The sequence below is a fragment of the Salminus brasiliensis genome, chromosome 17 (assembly GCF_030463535.1).
Source record: "Salminus brasiliensis chromosome 17, fSalBra1.hap2, whole genome shotgun sequence".
In the NCBI taxonomy this organism is placed as follows: Eukaryota; Metazoa; Chordata; class Actinopteri; order Characiformes; family Bryconidae; genus Salminus; species Salminus brasiliensis.
Window position 1 is genome coordinate 7,789,433 of NC_132894.1, and position 21,113 is coordinate 7,810,545.

Here is a 21,113-nt window from a genome sequence, read left to right on the forward strand (position 1 = left end):
TGAAACTCTTTTCTTGTTGAAACACCCGATCTGTCTTTTCTGTAATTAACGTGTAAACATGATACCAATCCCACTATACACAAACTCTTTATATTACTATTTAGTACATGTAGCCTGTGTTTGCATTTCTGCAGTGGAGCTCTAATTTTAATATTTTCTGAAATCTTGTTTCTGCAAATGTTTTGAAGCTCCAAAACGGAAATGTTTTGAAGCTTACTAATGAATCAGTAATGAGAGTCAGTAGAGCTGTTTGTGCTGTATGTGCTTTCCTCACTCTTTCCATCTCCCCTTTCCTTTTTTATGTCCTTTCTTATAGGAGCGGCAGAGAAGAGTTCTAAGCATGGCGCAGAGGACCGCACACAGAACATCATCATGGTGCTGAAGGACCGCATGAAGATCAGAGAAAGGAACAAGCCGGAGATCTTCGAGCTCATCCAGGATGTGTTCGGAGTGGTTAAGGCCACTCACGTCACTCAGATGAAGCAGGTCAAGCAGAGCGTCCTGGATGGAACATCCAAGTGGTCAGCCAAGATCAGCATCACAGGTGGGGAGTCAGCTGAACAATGGCAACTATTTTTTCTGACCTACATTATCTGTTGGGCTGTTGAACTAAGAGGAACACTATATAAATTGCTTCTTGGTCATAGACAGCTATGTATAAATTAACACAAATTCCATTGTTATTCCTGTTTATTCTAGTATATTCTTGTTTATCCTTACTATGCATTAAAATATTCTATTATATACAGGGAATTTCTTTACAATTGGGCCAATCCACTAACAAGAATACAAGCCAGCATTCCTGTTGATCAAAACACTCTGAAGCGTTGCACAGGCTCCGCATTTGTTATGCAGAACAACCCACCTTTGAGCATTATAGATGAGTGTGTGGGTGACTGTTTTGCTGACTTGAAAATAGTGAAGGAGGATAAATGTAAATGCATAAAAATATCTGTGCTGAGAGCAAAGAACCTAAAAGATACTTACAAAATACTTACTGTTATTTACTCTTTTACCAACTCAATATTTGGAGGATCGGTGTATGTGTGAAGAACAAACAACTCTGCAAAAGTATACATACCCATCAAACTTTAAAAGTATACTTCACTTCAAAATGTCTTTAATATGACAACAAAGCATGTTGGCGGTATAGGTTATATAGGTATTGGAGTTTTGTTCTGGGTTAAAACCCAAGATTTTGACTAATATAACAGAATAAGCTGCACCCTAAGTCCATCCCTCTCCACAGTGCTGTGTGCCCAGGGCCTCCAGGCCAAGGATAAGACTGGCTCCAGTGACCCCTATGTCACAGTGCAGGTGGGCAAAACCAAGAAGAGGACCAAGACCATCTATGGCAACCTTAACCCTGTCTGGGATGAGTCTTTCAATTTGTAAGTATGACGGCTTCAGTATTAATTGATAATGAAAATACAACCATATTTAATAGTTGATGTCTCTCACTCACAAAGTAAAATTCATTCCATGAGCCAGGTTCAGTAGAGACAGTAGAACTTGGTCTAATAGAACAGAAAATTAGGTCCGGTCTCATCTCTGCTTTCAGTGAGTGCCACAACTCCTCTGATCGAATCAAAGTACGAGTGTGGGATGAAGACGATGACATCAAATCGCGTGTGAAGCAGAAGTTTAAGCGAGAATCGGATGACTTCCTGGGGCAGACTATCATCGAGGTGCGAACACTGAGTGGAGAGATGGACGTCTGGTACAACCTGGGTGAGTTAAGAAATCTCAGCGTTCTCTTTAAGATGTGTAATAGAAGCACAGCCTTAGCAAAACAAACAGAAATCCTCATATATGAATGAGCAATTCAGGGGGCACTGCCAGGGATTTTGAGCCCCATGACAAGATACTACACTGAGCCCCACAACTCAAACAATTCTGCCATTATGGTTAGTTAAGAAAATTGTTCCTGACACCCCCCCCCCCAGTACCTTTGTATCGTTACAGTAGATCTGCTGATGCTCTTTATAAATTAGTCCTTAGTCTTTTTGTAATGCTTGTGATTATTGAATTTATCGCAATTGATACTCTTTCTAACATCTTACAGTGTAGTTTTTCTTCTCCTTTTTGATTAACTAGATTTAAAAATATGACACAAAAACTCAGGGTTTCTTGCAGTTTGGATGATCTCTTGGCGTCATGTTAACACACTGCTCTGCTTCCTATTCAGACAAGCGTACAGACAAGTCAGCTGTGTCAGGAGCCATCCGTATGCATATCAGCGTAGAGATCAAAGGAGAGGAGACAGTGGCCCCTTACCATGTCCAGTACACCTGCCTGCACGAGGTTAGTGTGCCAGTCAACTCACATGGACGACAATGGTGATAACGATGAGGCAGACAAAATTGCCTTGAGTGGTTCTTATCAAACAGACTTGAGAGATGATGAGAGTTTTGTTGTGCTCTGTTTGAAAATCCTGTCTCTCTCTGTGTGCAGAACCTCTTTCACTATGTGACAGACCTCCAAAACAACGGGGTAGTGAAGATTCCGGACGCTAAGGGGGACGATGCCTGGAAGGTCTACTTTGAAGAGACGCCGCAAGAGATTGTGGATGAGTTCGCTATGCGATATGGAGTGGAATCTATTTACCAAGCCATGACGTGAGCTTCTGTCTAAAGGCCAATTAATAACATTAAATTACACTAGCATTAACATTTGTTATTATATGCTTGCCATGATTTTATATGAGTGTCATTTTACTTCTGCACACAGACAGCACTGGGTTCTCGCCTGAAATAAAATCAGAGAATGGCTGGCTTATTTTTTCTTTTTTTTCTCTCTCTTTGCTTTTTGGCATTAGACACTTTGCTTGTCTGTCATCTAAGTACATGTGCCCGGGAGTGCCTGCTGTGATGAGCACTCTGCTGGCCAACATCAATGCCTACTACGCCCACACCACTCAGGCCACCAACAATGTCTCTGCCTCCGATCGCTTTGCTGCCTCCAACTTTGGGGTGGGTCACTCATACACTATTTATACACACACACACACACACACACACACACACACATACACATACTTAAAAAAACAAGCATTAGAACAATGAGAACATATGAATAATAAGCAGTGTAAGCATGTTAGTACTAGTCTAATTTTTTGAATGTGTTTTCTGGGTTATGTTTCATACAGAAAGAGCGCTTTGTCAAGCTTCTGGATCAGCTACATAACTCGCTGAGGATTGATCTCTCCATGTACAGGGTACTGTGTCCTCACATTGTGTCTTATGGTCTCTGAGTTTGAGCTTCTCTAACTCCATCTCCCTCAGTCTGTGCTTCTCTCTCTCACTCTTTAATACTCTTTTGCTCTCTAGCTCTGACTGTGGCTCTCTCTGAGGGCTTTGTTTTAACCACAGCAGACAGATTAGCGTGGAGTTCCCCGAGTTCCCTGCAGGCAAGGGAGTTCTCCTCTCTATGCTGTCTGATTGGAAGAATAAGGATCATGAGCTTGCAGAGCTGACAGCGTTATGAAATAATCAGGGTCTTAGAAAATGGACTGTCGAGATTTTGCTCAGGAAAGGGTCAGAATGATGGGGACAAACTGTGATCGTTCCACTGAAATCTAGCTCTTTGGGTCTTTTACAGAACATGTTCTTAATTTGCTCTTTTTACTGTTACAGAACAACTTCCCAGCCAGTAGTCCAGAGAGGCTTCAGGACCTAAAGTCCACTGTGGACCTACTGACCAGTATCACTTTCTTTAGGATGAAGGTATCTCACTCACACAAATCATAGACACTCGAATTGACAAGAACCTGGTGGTACAATACATATCACAATGCAGAGCTTACTATTTAATATATGGTGATACTTTAAAAAAGATATATTGAACATGAATATGAACATATAGTTGATATAAATTTTGCTTATATACGAACAAATGGAATCAGAGTATCAGAACGTATTAGCCTTGAAATGGAAAAGTGATACCATGCCATATTTATGCTATTATTATGCCATATTATTAAGGAGCTACTGATTTTATCAGCCAAACCATATCAGATATAAATGAATCCCTACCCTCTGATTCAACATTTTCTGAAAAAGTAATTTCTGTTAAAGGATTTAAGTTGGGCTAGACTAAATTAGGCCTGTCTAACCAAGTCAGCCAAAAAAACAATTAGAGTTAGCAATATGTTTGTCACCAACCTACATTCCACTAGATAATTCCACTAGTTCATTTGACCTTCTACCCCCCAGCACACACCTTCCTAAACTGTAGCAACACCTGTGTTAATCAGTGTAAGTCTGCCAGTCATACCGCTCTTTTAAGATGTTGAGTGTTCAACATGCACTTCTGTCATATTATTCGCTAAAACAGTGTGGAATTGTCCTGCTTCTGGAAATTTAACCATCTCGTCACATTACTTCATAATAACATTTCTGCTTTTAACTTTAAAAGATGGGGATTTATGTAAAAACAAACACGGCTGCACTTATAAGACTTGAGCTATTCTCCAGCTTCTTACTTCTTACGTTCCATCTTAAATGAGGCAGACCATAACTGCAGTGCTGTTTTAAGGTGGAATTTGATTTCATGCTGTGTGATAAGTGCGTGGCAAACTTTAACATTTAAAAACAGTAAACAGAGGCTTTCACAAAATGTCCATCTAGCTGAATTACTTCTGTTTTCCCAGGTCCAAGAGCTACAGAGCCCTCCTCGTGCTAGCCAGGTTGTGAAAGACTGTGTGAAGGCCTGCCTCAACTCTACTTATGAGTACATCTTCAACAACTGCCATGAACTCTACAGCCGAGAGTACCAGACTGACCCGGTGAGCTACTTCTCTATGGTGCAGCATCACTGCCAAACACTGGGGCACAAGGCTATTCTGGATCTTGACTCTGGATATTCAGCTCCTTTAACAACAGTACAGCTAGATTATAGCTTTTGTCCATGCTTAATGAGCACAACAACTCTTATGAATATCACACAGTGAAGTTCCTTTGAATTAAATAAATGACCCTGAAGCTCTAAATATATTTTGGAGGCCTCCACAAGATTCTTCTTTATCTTGCTTAGCTGCCACAACTGGTATAATTTTGCTTGTTTGTTAGCTTAAATCGTTTTTTTTAGCTCATAATGATTGTTCCGGTCATCTCTTAGGGGTTTGGAGTGATTAAACAAAGTGTGAGCTTCTGTCTGTGGTGAGGTTTCAGGACACAGCTTTCTCTTTTTCATACAGTCAAAGAAAGGTGAGGTTCCTCCAGAGGAGCAGGGTCCAAGCATAAAGAACTTGGACTTCTGGTCCAAACTGATCACCCTCATCGTTTCCATCATTGAAGAAGACAAGAATTCTTACACTCCTTGCCTTAACCAGTGAGTTTATAGCCAACTCACCAGACTGTCTACCTTCTCCTCAGAGTTCCAGGACTTTTACTAGTCCTAGCTTTTCTTAGAGACCTTAATGAATAGGCTTAGGAGACTAGACTGCAGAGCTCCACTGAACTTTTATTTTACACTCAGGTTTCCCCAGGAGCTGAATGTTGGGAAGATCAGCGCAGAGGTCATGTGGAACCTATTTGCCCAGGACATGAAGTATGCCATGGAGGGTGAGTGTTTTTTTTTTAAAAAGTGTAGAAAGTGTCAGTTAGGTTGAGATACATTACAGGTGTTTCTTTTGTTGTTTACTAAATGCTGTATTTATGCCCCAGTCGATGTGAGATAAAATTCTGCCACTGATTCATGCTCTTTTGCTCTGCACTGATACAGCTGCATCCTCTTTGTGTCCACCTGGTTTGTAATGAAGTGTCATTGTCTTCACCTCTCCCACACTCAGAGCATGAAAAGAACCGCCTGTGTAAAAGTGCTGATTACATGAACCTGCACTTCAAAGTGAAGTGGCTCTACAATGAGTACTGCAAAGACCTGCCTTTCTTTAAGAGCAGAGTGCCAGAGTATCCTGCGTAAGTGACTTTCGCTCCCTTTCCTTTGACACAAACACACACAAATTTACTGAACTGTAAATAAGTCTTATGCAGCAAATAATTTTTTTAGAGCAATGGGCCTTGATTAAGCATTGATTAGCTAAACTAGCTATTGGATCTGTAAATACTAGGTTTCCTAAAGGGGAGGTTTGGAAATGACAATGTATTGTTAATATCTATTTATTATAATTATTTATATATGCCTAAAACATTTGCAAAGTATGTTACACTGTACAATAAAAATAAATAAATAAATACACCTTTGTGCCAATGTGCAGGTGGTTCGAGCCTTTTGTCATCCAGTGGTTAGATGAGAATGAAGAGGTTTCTCGAGACTTTCTGCATGGAGCTCTGGAAAGGGACAAAAAAGATGGAGTAAGATTTTTTTTTTTCTACTGAACTGAACCGTAGTTTTCTTTTTTCCAATATTTATAGTCTGTATAAGGTAGTGATGTCTAAGGGAGATGGTGGTGGCACAGTTCTCTAGCTTGCTGCAGGACACTTCACAATGTTTGATGAATTAGCCACCCAGCCACTCCAGCTCATTCCCCAGCCAACAGGAGAGCCCTTCAGATAATTTTTTTCCCACCTCTGTCCCTTGTGAGACTCACCACTGCCTCACCTCAACCCAATTAGTCCCAGACAAGAGAAATCGCATCTGCTGGTGTCTGGCCACAAATAGCCTGCTGGCTTTCAGGCTGCAAAGCTTCAGGAACTTTCTCTGACCCACCCACTCACTTTTTTCTTTCATCTCCCCCCACAGTACCAGCAGACTTCAGAGCATGCTCTCTTCTCCTGCTCGGTGGTGGATGTCTTTTCACAGCTCAACCAGAGCTTTGAAATCATTAAAAAGCTGGAATGCCCCGACCCGCAGATTGTGGGCCACTACATGAAGAGATTTGCAAAGGTGAATATTAAGGAACAGTCAAAGGGTTTATTCCCTAACTAATGTAAATAATACTTCTTTAGGGAATCAGAGTCATGATGTGTGTATTTTCTGACTTTCCAATCTTCAGACAATAAGCAACGTTCTGCTCTCCTATGCTGACATCATATCCAGGGACTTCCCTAATCACTGCACTAAGGAGAAAGTGGTAAATGTCTGAAATGCTTTTGTAACATCGTTTTGCTTAGTCATTTGTCTGATTTTGCTTATCATGATGCATTTCCTTTACCTTTTAATTACAGAATGCGAAAGATGGTGCTATAAAGGTATGGTCGGTCTGAGTTAGTTCATTTGATTAATGAGAACCTCTATAGGAATCTGAATCTATTGTGTTAGAGTGAAAGTTTGTTAGTGAGATTTCGGTTGTCTTATTAGATTATGAGGTAATTTACTAATTGTTGGTCATTTAGCACATTTAGAATCATTTACCTTGTGTGGAATTTCCTGTTTATGTAGCCTTGCATCCTGATCAACAACATTCAGCAGCTCCGAGTACAGCTGGAGAAGATGTTTGAGGCCATGGGAGGCAAAGATGTGAGTCAGCATCTAAAATTCTAAAAAAGTTTTGTTGAGTTATCCAGAGATAGCATTCTGGAAATGTGTTTATTTGTTGTCAACAAGAGCATTGTGTGTTTCAGCTGAACGTTGAGGCAAGTGACATCCTGAAGGAGCTGCAGGTGAAGCTCAACAATGTGTTGGATGACCTGGCCAGGATCTTTGCAACCAGGTGAATTAGACAGTTTCAGAGTTGGATCCATCTCTTAAGATTTTCCCTTCTGACTGTCTAGTGTATCACATACATTATATGTGTAAATGTGGACATCCCTTTAGCTACTTTAGGTTGCACTCACTGCTGACAGATGTGCAAATGCACGCACACACACACACACAGTCCCTGTAGAGAAATATTGCCTACAATAGGACTCAAAGCACCAAGCCCTAATTCCAGGCGTGGGCTTGAGGGGTATATAGTCATTGAGCTGTGGAGCAGTGGAACTGTGTACTGTGATTGTGCTCCGTCCAATACTTTTGGGATGTGTTAGAGATGAGGTGGAGTTGTAAGTCCAACATCCTGAGCTCACTAACACTCTTGTCACTGAATGCAATTCAGCAATACCTTTACCTGGACAGTAGAGACACATACACCAACTTTTTATATTTATTTTTTTTAGATTTCATAAGAAACAGTTAATGAGCAGGTGTCCCAATATTTTTGTCCATATAGTGTATATGGACCACGATTCAAAGGCACTGTAATACCACTGCAGAATTGTCAAATTTACATTTTGTAAGAACTAGCTTTTAACCTCTCACCAGTGGTTAGCATTTGGTTGGGTTGTGAGTAATGTAGTGATGTTTTTCCTATGACTGCCTCTTATAGTTTCCAGCCCAACATAGAGGAGAATGTGAAGCAGATGGGAGATATTCTGAGCCAAGTGAAAGGCACAGGCAACGTTCCAGCTAGCGCCTGCAGCAGTGTGGCCCAGGATGCAGACAACGTTCTGCAGCCCATTATGGACTTCCTGGACAGCAAGTAGGTTTTCTCTAGCAAAATGGCCATAAGAGCATTGTTTTACTGTTTGTGATCATTTATATTCATGATGGTTTTGTAAAAATCTTATGAATTTAACAAGGTGGTTAAGGAACATCAGTCAGTGCTGATTCTAGATTACATGTTACATGTGGGATTATGACTCTGTTTTCCAATGGTGGTGATCTCCTTTTTCCATCTGCTCAGCCTGTCACTGTTTGCTAAGATATGCGAGAAGACTGTTCTGAAGCGGGTGTTGAAGGAGCTCTGGAAGCTTGTCATGAACACTATGGAGAAGACTATCGTGTTGCCACCTCTAACTGACCAAACGGTGAGGGCATCTCCAAATGAACCCTTCTCTGCATGCTGCTTTAGCGGTCTAGGAACCCAATGTGTACTATATTTTACTGGCGAATTTAGTAGTTGATAAAAAGCAGTTTTTGAAGGTGAGCATTAAACTGTGACTGAGCATTACCTGCTGTTTTCCTGTATGGATCTTGAAGACCGTCACAGGTGAAGAGCGATGGGGACTTGCGCTGCCACTTGATGCACCAGTATTGTCCCTATTGTCCCTTTTCCCTGGCCCAAATACTCACTTGCAAAAAGGCCCATTCTTCCATTCACTTAAAATGAATCAATCAAGGGCCAAGAGAGTGCACCATTATCATCCTAACACCCGCTAAAGGCTGCTCTTTGTTCTCCAGATTGGGTTTTTACTATCTGTTCTTGTCAACAATGATTTTAAAACAATCACGTATTGGTGATTATGGAATCAGAGACCAGCCTGAATTTCTTTTGTTTGTGTTGATACATCTGTTCTTATTTGTGTTGTTTTTGTTGTTGTTTTTTTTTTTTTTCTTTTTGATAAAAGAGCCCCATGTCGTTTCGCCAAATCCCCAGTCTCTGGGAAGGTTTTTAGGCCAGTGCTGATCTGTGCATTAAAGCTAATGACAAAGCACTAGCCATGTAATGTAGCCCTTTGCTAGTGTTAACACTAGAACTTAATAGTCAGTAATGCAGAAACTGAAAACTGGGATTTTTTACACTACTCAGGGCATTTTTGATGTTGATGCTGCTTTGCTTTGATGTGGGGCTCTTCACTGACCCTTCTTTCTGGTTATTATTACATTCTCGCTCTCCCCCCCGCTCCTCCTCCACAGATGATAGTAAGTACGGCAGCACTCTTCTCTGTGCGTCTGTCTGTCCTGCAGTCCGTCAGTGCCGGGTGCCCCCACCCCCTTCACCCTTTTCCTTCTGCTCTATGTGGCTGCAAAGTCCCTCTTGCCCCCTCCCTTCCACTGTGTGTTCTCATCTGTCCATTACACCTCTTCATCACTGTCTCTTTCTCTCTTTCACCTGCTCTCTCATCATCCCCGTCCTCCCCTCGTTTCCAGCTGAAGTGGCCGCAGCATGGTGCATTCCTGGTCGACTCGGACAAGGCCTTCCCAAAACGAATCCTTCAATCTGGTGGCCCTCCACACTTCCCTGCAGCCCCCCAGAACCCTCTTTCTTCTCCTTACCCCTATCTCTCACCCTCACTTTCTCCTCTGGAAGTGGCACTCTTTCTCTCACGCTTCCACTGTCACCTGTTGCTCCCCTGCATTGCGTGGCGGGTTTCTAGCCTGGGTGGCTCCGGTGGTGGCTTTGTGGTTTTGGGCAGTAGTTGGTGCCACCCTCCCCCCACTCTCACTTGTTTGAACCCCTCTCACCTCTGTCGGTCCGTTGCTTGCGTCTCAAACTCTCGATTCTGACTTTCCAGTCTGTGCTCTCCGCAGACTTTGTTTTGTCAATCCTGTCCTGGTATTTGGTTTTTGGTTGTGTTCTTGGCGTGGTTAATATTAAAACAGCAGGGCGTCACACTGCTTTGGGTTCTAAACCAGGCTTTGAGGAACTTCCACCTTCTTTATCTGAGCAATGTCATTTTTATTTGAGTTTTTTTTAAATCATGGGAAGTAATAATATGAGAATGTCTGTGTACTGTTCCGTTGTATGTTCCTGTGTACTATTCTTTTATAATATCATTTTATTAGCCGTGGTCACAGTAGGCACCTGAAGGCGACATTTTGTTCACAACATTACAATAATTTTAATAGAATTTCATGGGAAACTTGCATTAGATTCAATTTTGGTGAACATGTAAATTAGCATCCATGAGTAACCAGCAACTTTCTGTAATTTTTACTTTCTGTAGTTTATGGTAATTGAATCTGCCAACATGCTAACGCTAACTTACCTCATCAGCTGAGAAGAGCTCATACACAAATCACCCACTGCCTGACCAATATATACAAATATATACAGTTTTATACTAAAACGTACCATGCTACGCTGTACTGTAGCGAGTATGTAATGAACTAGCATTATCATGCTCGCTTTTGTATCATATTTTTGGTGGTAACCGAGTGATCGCCTCACCGACGCCAACTATGGCTGTTATAGACTTTTATTATTACACTGTTTTATACTAAAAGAAACCGCAGTATACCGTACTGTACCATGGTGGTTAGGTTTACTTTTTGTGTTTTTACTGTTTATGGCAGCTGTGTTTGCCATCCTGCTAAAAGTAAGAGTTAGCCCCAGCTAAGCACAGCTTCACACAGATATCCAGCCACAGCAGTTCTACAATGTTTAGATGTGACTGAATGTACTCTCATTAGTATCAAATTATTGAAAATATAGCTAATTTTTTACTTTTGTTTGTGTTTTTATTTATTATGTTTGACAAGTAAGCTAACATTAGCATGCTAACAGCTCCAAAACGAAGGGTTGCGTCCCAATTGCATACTACACACTAACGTAATAACCTCATAAGAAACAATACTGTAAGGTATTTACCACATACTGTTAATGTTAATAGTCCAGATTTGGCAGGTTAGTACGCAAAATGTTAACGTACTAACCTGTTTTGTACTAAGCGTTGCTATGCCAACATACACCACTGCAACTTCTCCTGCCGCCATCGCTGCTGCACTTGCATCGTTATCCGCCATTTTTTTATTTCTAATAATTTTTGCAAACTGTAGTTCTTACCTTTCTGTTTCACATTGCATTGTGGGATAATAGTGTCCATCAAAAGCACACTCAATAAAAGTATGCATCAGGGATATTTGGGGTACTCAGCTTTCACATTTCTATCTATATTACATATTCAGAAAGTATGTAGTATTAGTAATTAGTTTGCAATTGGGACGCACCTAAGGACTTGTTGGTGACCATGCTTCCGGACCAGCCCCCATCAACACCCATTATGCAAGGCAATGCAATCTGCAGATGTCTAGTGTGACCGTAGCTTATTTATGTAGCTAGTTACCTTTGCCTTTTTTATATTTGCGTTATCAAAATTGCTTTTTTTCTTTCATTCGTTAATCCACCTTGAAATGATTTGGGTTTATTTTATTATTTAATACATTTTGATTCCACAATTTAGCTCCTTTTTCCTCATCATTTTCTCATTTATACCTCTGAAATGTGTTTCTCTTTAGATATTTTCACTCGTATGCTTGTAGGTTGCACTGCACTGATATCGAGGCTCATCAAATCAGCCATTTCCGAAGCAGATGGAACACATCAGGGATAGAGGAATTTCATTTGAAATGGAACTGGTCCTGTTATGATCAAGACATTCACTGTTTTTAGTTTTTGATTTCTGATGTATCGTGCACATTTTATGAAGTTAATTTGATTGGCCTATCATTCTGTCAGTCCCTGTCAGTCAGCCAATGTGAGGAAGGTAGAAGCACTTCTGGAGTTAATAACGCTGTCCTCTCTTCACAGGGCAGGGTGAAGCTTGCTTGTCACAGTGATGTAAGGACTACAACCCCTCTAGTTTCAATGTGTCCTGTCTTTCTTTCTCTCTCCATTTCTGAATGTCTCTCTTCTCTGTGTCACCCGGGTCCCCTGTCTCCAACCAAACCGATGGGAACGAACCGGTTTCTTGTTTTCTCAGATTTTCCCTTAGCAGTAGCTCTCTCCATCCCAGCGTCCCTGTTCCATAGCTGAGTGAATGATACAGGCCTTCAGGCTACACTTAGCATTCAAACCCTTTAGAACCTATAGACCAGAAAGTGCATGCTGTTACGATAGCTGGTTTGCAGCCATGGACAGTGCGTTAAGAGTCCATGTTGGTCTCATTGATTATTTTTGTTATGTTTTTATGGTTGTAGAAATGCAGGGTTATTTCTATTGTATGCCACATTCTGTGTTTTATTTCCTGAATGTCTTTTAGTTGAAGCTTAACCATAAACTTTAATCGTATGGGCATTGGACAATGCTAAGGTGCACAAGCCTTTTTCACTAAGTGATATATCCTTACTAGTGTATCGCCCAGTCCTAGATACCAGATATATCACCACAGTGTTGTCACACAGGCTGTGGACCTCATGGATCTGATAGACTTTTCAACTCTTTTTCTCTTTCTGTACAGTGCTGTCAGTTGTGTCTTCTGTACATAGCTAGTTTACTGTCTTGCGTTTCATTCTATAAAGGCTATGTCTGTGTGTGTGTGTGTGTGTGTGTGTGTGTGTGTGTGTGTGTGTGTGAGAATGTGAGTGTGTGCAGAAAAAACTTCTAGGTTTGATGAAACTGTGTGTGTGTGTGTGTGTGTGTGTGTGTGTGTGTGTGTGTGTGTGTGTGTGTGTGTGTGCGTGTGTGTGCTTGTGTTTGTATGATACGTGTTTCAGAATGTGTGTTCGTGTCCGACTTCTCCAACTGTCTGTTGCTGACCTCTGTTATGTGGCATTTCTGTCTTATGCACTGCCCAACTCAGTCACCTCACTAATATCCTTTCTCCCTCTCTTTCTCTTTCTCTCTCTCTCTCTCTCTCTCTCTCTCTCTCTCTCTCTCTCTCTCTCTCTCTCTCTGTTTCTGTCTCTTGCTTTCCCATTTTGCCTTTTCTTTTCCTCCACTTCCAGGGTACACAGCTGATCTTCAATGCAGCGAAGGAGCTTGGGCAGCTTTCCAAGCTGAAGGTAACCCTGTATTACCTATTCATGATTTAATTGTTTGATTGCAGAAATGCCATCAAATTATTATAGCTGTTGAAATCACTCTGTGACTGTGTGTGTGTTTTGCCCTCACAGGAGCACATGGTGCGTGAGGAAGCCAAAGCCTTGTCACCTAAGCAATGTGCAGTCATTGAGTTGGCCCTGGATACTATCAAGGTAGTAACTAAACTCTTTCAAAAACATGAATACCTTGTAATCTCTAGGTCTGCAGTGAAGTTTCCACTGCATATCCATATTCCTGATGATACGTTATATGCCAGTATGTTTGCGGACTCCTTTTCCAGTTAATGCATTCAGCATATTCAATGTTGCATACTGCTATTCTGTGAATAACACTGTAAAGCACACTGTATAGAAATGTAAAGTATGTATACTAAAGTAAAGTATGTATACTATTGTACTGTTGTTCTCTGTGTGTTGTGTATTGTCTGGAAATTATATGTAGAGCAGCTGTATATTGTAAATACTAGAGAGGTAAAGATAAAGGTGCACGTATTTGTAGCGTCCTCCGCATTTAACCCATCTGGTAGTGAACACACACTCACACACACACGTGTTGGCAGTGAGTACACACACACCCAGAGCGGTGGGCAGCCAATTCCAGCGCCCGGGGAGCAGAGAGGGTAAAGGGCCTTGCTCAAGGGCCCAACAGTGGCAGCTTGCTGAGCCCGGGAATCGACCCCACAACCCTGTTATCGATATCCCGGCACTCTAACCGCTAACCGCTGAGCCACCACTGCCCCACAGAGACACAGCTGGAATAAATTCCTTGTGTGTGTGAACATGCTTGACCAATAAATCTGATTCTGATGCAGATTCTGGTTGCTGACACAGATGTGCAAATGCACACACACAGCTTGCCGACCCCTGTAGAGAAGTGTTGCCAATAGAATAGTACTCTCTGCCGCAGATAAACATGAACCTGTTGGCACCAAGTCTAATGCCAGGTGTGGGCTTGGATAATATAAAGCCCCAGGCATTGAGCTGTGGAGCAGTGGAACTGTGTTCACTAGAATGATGGTTGGTGCTCAATCCAGTACTTTTGGGCTTAGCTGGGGAGTTGGGGGTGAGTCAAGTCAAAAAAAAATATTTGTATAGCGCTTTTTACAACTGTTGTCGTCACAAAGCAGCTTTACATAATTAGTAATTAGTAAAAGACAAAGACAAAAAAGAAATAATGTAAGAAGACATGGTGAGGTGGGTGGTAATCATCCAACATCCTGACCTCACTGATGTTCTTGTTGCTGAACACAAACAAATCCTAATATTATATATGAGCATTTTTGCTGAAGATAGCCAGTAGTTGTGTCTGTGTACTGTAGAGTTTACAGTAGCCAGTCAGCTAGCTGATGTTTATCTTGAATTTTGCAGCAATATTTCCATGCTGGAGGAGTAGGTCTGAAGAAAACCTTCCTGGAGAAGAGTCCTGACCTGCAGTCTCTTCACTACGCCCTGTCCCTTTACACACAGGCCACTGACAAGCTCATCAAGACCTTTGTCCAGTCACAGAACGCACAGGGTAAGTACCCTGATGTCCTTCTCTTTGTCAGTTGGGTTCTTTTTATTAGCATTGACAGCTGGCTTGTGTTCATCTCTTTGCAGTTTCTCCGTTTGTCTTGGCAGATATGTGATCTTGGATGAGAATTACATTCTGTAGATGATATGCAGATGTAATCAGCATTCCTGTAGTTCAGCCTAGTCAGGAGATACAGACATTTTGTGAAGACTAGGGGACCAAGACTCTCTTTCTTTCTCTCTCTCTGATTCTTTCTGTGTGCTTTCCCTGTTATTGTAGTCGTGATTATGCTATGGGAATCCTGACACAGTTTGGCTTTTACTGCCTCTGGCAGTGAAGCCATTTTAATGAATGATCACTCGAAATGTAATTAGAATAAATGTCACTCCTTTATTTAAGCTTTTAAAAAAGGTTTGAAAGCAATGGAGCTAGGAGAAGTGTGTCTATGAATGTGTGATAATACACTAAATTAAGCTATATCTGTTTTTAACTGGCCGTTAACAAAAATATCAAAAAGCCGACTGCGATTGGTTGGTGTATTTGTTTTTCTCCTTGTCTCTTTGTGTCTTTCTGTCTTTCTTCCTTTTTCTCCCTTTCTCTTTCTCTTTTCTTCTGCCTCTCTCTTTGTTCCATACCTCTCTCTGTCTCTCTCCTCAAATCGTTACTTTATATCTTTATTCAACACTTCTTCTCTTCCTTCCTGCTCTCCTCCCCCTCTCTCTCCACCAGTTCATGGAGGGAAGGGGGTGAGGTTCACCCATAGCGAGGATGTGTACCCCGAGAAGGGTACGTCTGCACCGGGCCCAGCGCCCTGCACCACCAAGAATCGATCAGTGACCCACCCCAAATCATCCCCCAGTCAGATCATGCACATCCCCATTCAAACGGCCCAGTCGCATGCCCTGCAAGTACCCACATCCCCCCACACAGAAGCAGTCACGGTCAGCCAGACCGCCTCGTGCATGTACGACACCGTGGGACTGACTTGCTGTATGTGCACATACATCGGTCAGACATGTATACTGGCACTACAGAAGGACCAAAGCCCAGGATGAAGTGTGTGATTTTGAATGGCAGAGAATGAGGACTGCATACACACTTCTGCAGTGTAAGCGGAGCACGTGCGCAGTGCTGAGGGGAAGCCATGACTCACGACTGCTTGGGCTCTGTTTTGTGTGCGTGCGTGTGTGTGTGTGTGTGTGTGTGGGTGTACAAGTGACAAGCAAGCAAGCCGAGACAGCGAGCAAGTGAGATGAGTGAGAGACTCTTCTACAGGAATTTATTCTGTGTTCGTCTGAGGGAGCTGAGAGAGCTTCAAGTTCTGTCCATCTTTCTAAGGGTGTAAAGCTCTGACCCTTGTAACAGTTTACTTTGATTATGGTTCTTTAGGAAATAGGGGTGAAACGATACACTCGGCCAATGATTTGATTCGATTCACAGGCTTCACTATTCTATATTCTTACTATATATTCTGAATAGAATTTAATGAAGAAAAGGGCTGGCTAAATCCAGGTTGCTGCTTGGGTTGGTTACACCTATAATAGTTCAACAAGAAATCTTGAATTTCACTTTGATTTGATTTGGCTATTTTGATAAAAAAAAATAGATTGTTTTAGCAATTAGTTGATTAAACGATTCAGTCAAATAGTAGGTTTAAACTGGCAAATCCAGAATGCCGGGATGACACATCCAGGGCCTCAGGCAGGCATGTGTGTAATTTTAAAATCTGTTACTAGACAATAGCATCATCTAGAATAGCGCCAGTGTGTTTTCTCTTTAGGTGATCATGCATCGTGATAATACTGCTCTGGCAGGCCACTGACACTTTGCTCAGTGTAAAATAGGGATGGGTAATATGGTAAAAATCGAAAAATGACTGCACACAGTCATGCACATAGGAATGACAAGCATTTTAGAAATCTTAAAAGCTACATTCATTTAAAGTATTAGTGCTTCTAATAATAAATAATAATAAAATGACTGATCGCGGTAGCCTTATGTTAACATAAACCTTTTCCATCAAAAATGTCTTTTTATTATTTATCTTGGTATAATTTTTTACTTTCTCTAAATGTAACCTGTTATATGCTTGGAAGGCCTTGATTTTTCCAATCTTGAGTTTTTGTATTTATAACAGCTTGTGTTCTGGAGATTTGAACTAATTATTACTTTAAGATTTTGACCTATTTTGTTGAACTAATAACCTGGTTGGTCCAAAAAGTGACTTGTTTTCTGGAGATTGTAACTACTTTTGTCAGGGTAGTTATATTTTGTAATGATTGTCTTAAAGAGATTTTGAGTGATTTTCTGACTGATTTTGGAAAAATAGTGATTACCTTACCAGGAAAAAGCTCCCCTACATTTAGTCAAAATAATGGCAGAGGGCTTGCTTTTAAAAAAGAGCCAGATAATGTTATTTTATGCAATAATCAGCCCATAGATAATTAAATATTATCAAAGTACATCACTGTTCGATTCTAGCATTCCAAAACCCATGATGTTGAAGTAGCACCTTCAGACAGATGCATCACAAAGCATTCATGCATTACTGTACTCTTATTGCTTACTCATTTTGCTCATCTTTGCCTTGTATTGAGTGAATGTTAGAGTGACAGTAATGGGCCTTGACTCAGCGTGTCCAGAGGCAGGGTCCGTCCTGTGTGTCTCTGTGCAGTGTTGTCCCCTCACTCACACACTGACTTACACAGTTGTCCCTCCCCCACTATAGCTTACTTAACCCCTCCAACCCCCTGCCTTCAGGCAGCCAAGCTCATAGAAGACATGACAGCATGGTCTCAGCCAATCAGAAGGGCCCTCTCAAGTCAGGTGACACTGTCTGTCAGCCTGCATCAGCATTCCAGGGTCCCTGATTGGTCCTTGAGCCCTGTCGGAACTCATCTTACTGCATGAATTTTACCAGGTACACTTAGTCGGGCCCTCTATCACTTACTCTACGTTATGCAGGCCCTTGCAGGCCCTTGAAGTTACAGTGGGGTGGTGTTAGCCACTAGAACGGCATCCCAGATCAAGTTGACATTTGTTTGTTTCTTTTGTGCAGTCATATTTTTTAATATATATACTAGCAGTATGCATAACTCATAATGATGAGATTATGTAATATAAGAGTATTTAAGTACTTCACTTAAATGGACAAAAGTATACAGGCACTTTTATGGCATCCCATTCTTGGTTCCCCCCCTTTGCAGCTCTAACAGCAGTTTTGGAACTCTGAGGTTATTGAGCCAGCAGAGCGTTGCAGATCTTTATACCTGAAAGTCTCAAATCCCAGCACTCAGCGACCTTGCTCTGTAACTTTACATGGTCTGACACTTTGTGGCCAAGTTGCTGTAATGTGAGGAGGAACTGCCATCACCCCACCCCTGAGAGAGCAAGGCCAATTGTGCTTTCTCTGCTTCCGACTGATGGCAAGCAGCATGACCCAGAATTCAAACCAGCAATAAACTGGTTTGTCTTGGTACAACCTGTACTGTTGAACTAGGCAGTGCTGCAGGGACAGATTTGGAGCTAGTCTCTTTCTGTACGAGTACTAACACATGTCTTCATCCTGATTTCAGTTATTCACAAATGCACACACAGCTCACTGCATTATATTTGACTGCAGGTCTAACCACAGTATTTTGACTGCATATGCAAAACCTCTAAGGTGATCTGAGGACTTTGTATGTCAGTGTATGTTTGTGCGTGTGTGTGTGAGTGTATGTGTGTGTACACACTGGATATATGTGTGTGAGAATTTTCATGTATTTATGCATGTACAGATAACATATGAATCCACTGGAGTCCATGAGCATAAAGAGTTGCCTTACTGCCCCCTGCTGGACGAACCAAGCCAGCAACTGTTTGCATGACACCTTTTTCCCCCTCCCTTCCTAACATCTGTAGCATGGAGCACAGACCCTAGCAGAGCTTGGGGACCTTCTCACTCACACACATCCTGGTAGAGGGGTAGCACTTGCTGCATGCACACCCTTCACTTATTCGATGACTCAACTATATTGTCATAATCAGGGATTAGAAGCTGTATAAGGAACACAGTTGATTATCTTGTTAAAGTGCTGGGTGATCCTTGTCTAGCTGGTAATCTGTTAGCTTTAGCAAGCAGTCAAGTTTAACAGAACTAAAATATGAATTTATTGGTAATCTAATTCAGTTTCTTATCCCTGATCCTGATGTGCATTGCTCCTAATGGGTAATTACAGCACAGTGTGACCCCTCCAACAGAATGTCAGTCAGATCCACCTTGCAGTGGCAGCTGGGACCAACCATTTCAGAGAGTTTGTGTCTGTCCTGGAGCTCTGAGCGACAGAGTGAGAATGGGCACAGTCTTTTGGCATGTCTTTGCCTGCGATTGAGCTAGTGGAAGGGAGTCCTGTGAAATGCCCTACTTCCCCTTCTACTGTTTGAGTGGTGGAACCTCCACTTTCCTCCCCATGGATCAGACCCTCCTGCACATGCACTGATCAAGTGAACCTCCATGGCATGTGTGCAGATCAGACAGAACGGATCTCACAAAGTTTACATGACCTCATGTGGTCCTTTTGGTTGTCTTTGGATGTTGCATGTCTTTAAATCTGAATCCAAGATTAGTTTAATTTTTGTGATGTAGCACATGGGATGTTATGTAGTAAGCACTTACTGACCTTCAGCCTGATACCATTTGATTCTACTTTCTGCTCATAAACACCAAATTTTTGAGCATCAATTCAAGATCTTAACATTTTTGAGAATTCAAGTGTCTTCTGGCTGACTGTGACCTAGGTGCTGATTCAGTGGTACTATATCTTCACCGTTATGTTTAGCCATCATCAGAACTAGCCTATGTATTTAACAAGAGCTTAAAATGGTTATTTTATCAGAGTCCTGCAAAACAAAATGTCCAGGCAGGCCAAAGAGCATGTGTTAAAATGAGAGCATGTCATGTGATTGCTCTTCTCTCCCAAATCTCTTCAGGCTCTGGTGTGGATGATGCTGTGGGAGAGGTGTCCATCCATGTGGAGATCTTCACTCATCCCAACACTGGCGAGCACAAGGTCACAGTGAAAGGTCAGTGGTTACTGCTCTGAATGGAATTTGTTCATTATAAGGATCCAATTTTTTGAGCAGAAATGTCTCTCCTTATAGTGGTGGCTGCAAACGACTTGCGGTGGCAGACATCAGGAATATTCCGGCCTTTCGTGGAGGTCTACATAATTGGACCCCACCTGAGCGATAAGAAGAGGAAGTATGCTACCAAATCAAAGAACAACAGCTGGGCTCCCAAATACAATGAAACATTCACATTGTGAGTAGAGTCTACATTTTGATTTCAGGTGTTCCTCCTTTAGCATCCCTTTATGCAACGTAGACATTTGCTGGAATTTATAAAAAGGTATGCAGTGTCTGATGTCCACCTTCACAGACAAGAGGCACCTTCACAGGTGGCAGAGCTATCCTTTCAGACTTAATGTGTTTTCTAAACCCCTGGAATTCTAGGGGAAACAAAAAAAATTTAAAAAACAAAGACAAAAGAGATACCCAAAATGTAAAACCACATAAAATCGTATTCAGAACTCTGCATAGTGCATATGGACATGTAGTATCTTGTTATATCACAGGCAGTGGTGGCTCAGTGGGTTATTGATCACAGGGTTATAGAACACAAGGCTGTGGGTTTGTAAACCGTGCTAAAATTATTCTGATATTAAATTGTGCTAATGAATGACAGTGAAAATTTAAAGAATAATGTCAATTAATGCAGTATTTCAGTATTTTACTTTTTGTTCTTGCATCAGACACACAGTAACTTTTTTGGATCTACTTACTGGCTTGCAGTATTTTGCCCTCTGCTTTATCAAGTGTGGGACTGACTTGTCCAAAAATAACTCCAACTGGGTTATGCACATCCAAAAGAATGTGCTATAGAGCTCATTATAAAGTTTCAGCTCCTGAAAGTTTCAGCTCTGTTTTCTGCACCTTTTTCAAATTAATATGTACTCAGTATCAAAATATTTTAAGCAGTTTTTACGCCATACAGTTTGGGCACTAGTGAAAATTAGAGTTAAAAAATTAATACAAGCAGCATTCATACAAAAAGTCTCTTCTCATGGGAGTCTTGTATTTATATCTAGTATTATAGTGATCAGCCAACACCTGGTTTGGTAAATCAATGCATAATGAT

The 21,113-nt window shown here is 41.5% G+C and overlaps 1 protein-coding gene across 1 annotated transcript in view; it reads left to right on the forward strand.

The window, feature by feature from the left end:
• The window catches only part of unc13a (unc-13 homolog A (C. elegans)), a 45,514-nt gene that overhangs the window by 22,328 nt on the left and 2,073 nt on the right, over window positions 1-21,113 (forward strand). The window contains exons 16-41 of the mRNA XM_072661053.1: window positions 317-544; window positions 1,250-1,391; window positions 1,562-1,731; window positions 2,189-2,304; window positions 2,455-2,618; window positions 2,819-2,972; window positions 3,149-3,217; window positions 3,636-3,725; window positions 4,652-4,786; window positions 5,198-5,331; window positions 5,479-5,564; window positions 5,792-5,918; window positions 6,218-6,314; window positions 6,703-6,846; window positions 6,956-7,033; window positions 7,128-7,151; window positions 7,342-7,419; window positions 7,524-7,612; window positions 8,267-8,419; window positions 8,624-8,747; window positions 12,191-12,220; window positions 13,327-13,383; window positions 13,495-13,575; window positions 14,791-14,938; window positions 19,907-19,999; window positions 20,078-20,237. Coding sequence (XP_072517154.1) covers window positions 317-544; window positions 1,250-1,391; window positions 1,562-1,731; window positions 2,189-2,304; window positions 2,455-2,618; window positions 2,819-2,972; window positions 3,149-3,217; window positions 3,636-3,725; window positions 4,652-4,786; window positions 5,198-5,331; window positions 5,479-5,564; window positions 5,792-5,918; window positions 6,218-6,314; window positions 6,703-6,846; window positions 6,956-7,033; window positions 7,128-7,151; window positions 7,342-7,419; window positions 7,524-7,612; window positions 8,267-8,419; window positions 8,624-8,747; window positions 12,191-12,220; window positions 13,327-13,383; window positions 13,495-13,575; window positions 14,791-14,938; window positions 19,907-19,999; window positions 20,078-20,237 — 2,971 coding nt within the window. The remainder of the gene's footprint in view (window positions 1-316; window positions 545-1,249; window positions 1,392-1,561; window positions 1,732-2,188; window positions 2,305-2,454; window positions 2,619-2,818; window positions 2,973-3,148; window positions 3,218-3,635; window positions 3,726-4,651; window positions 4,787-5,197; window positions 5,332-5,478; window positions 5,565-5,791; window positions 5,919-6,217; window positions 6,315-6,702; window positions 6,847-6,955; window positions 7,034-7,127; window positions 7,152-7,341; window positions 7,420-7,523; window positions 7,613-8,266; window positions 8,420-8,623; window positions 8,748-12,190; window positions 12,221-13,326; window positions 13,384-13,494; window positions 13,576-14,790; window positions 14,939-19,906; window positions 20,000-20,077; window positions 20,238-21,113) is intronic.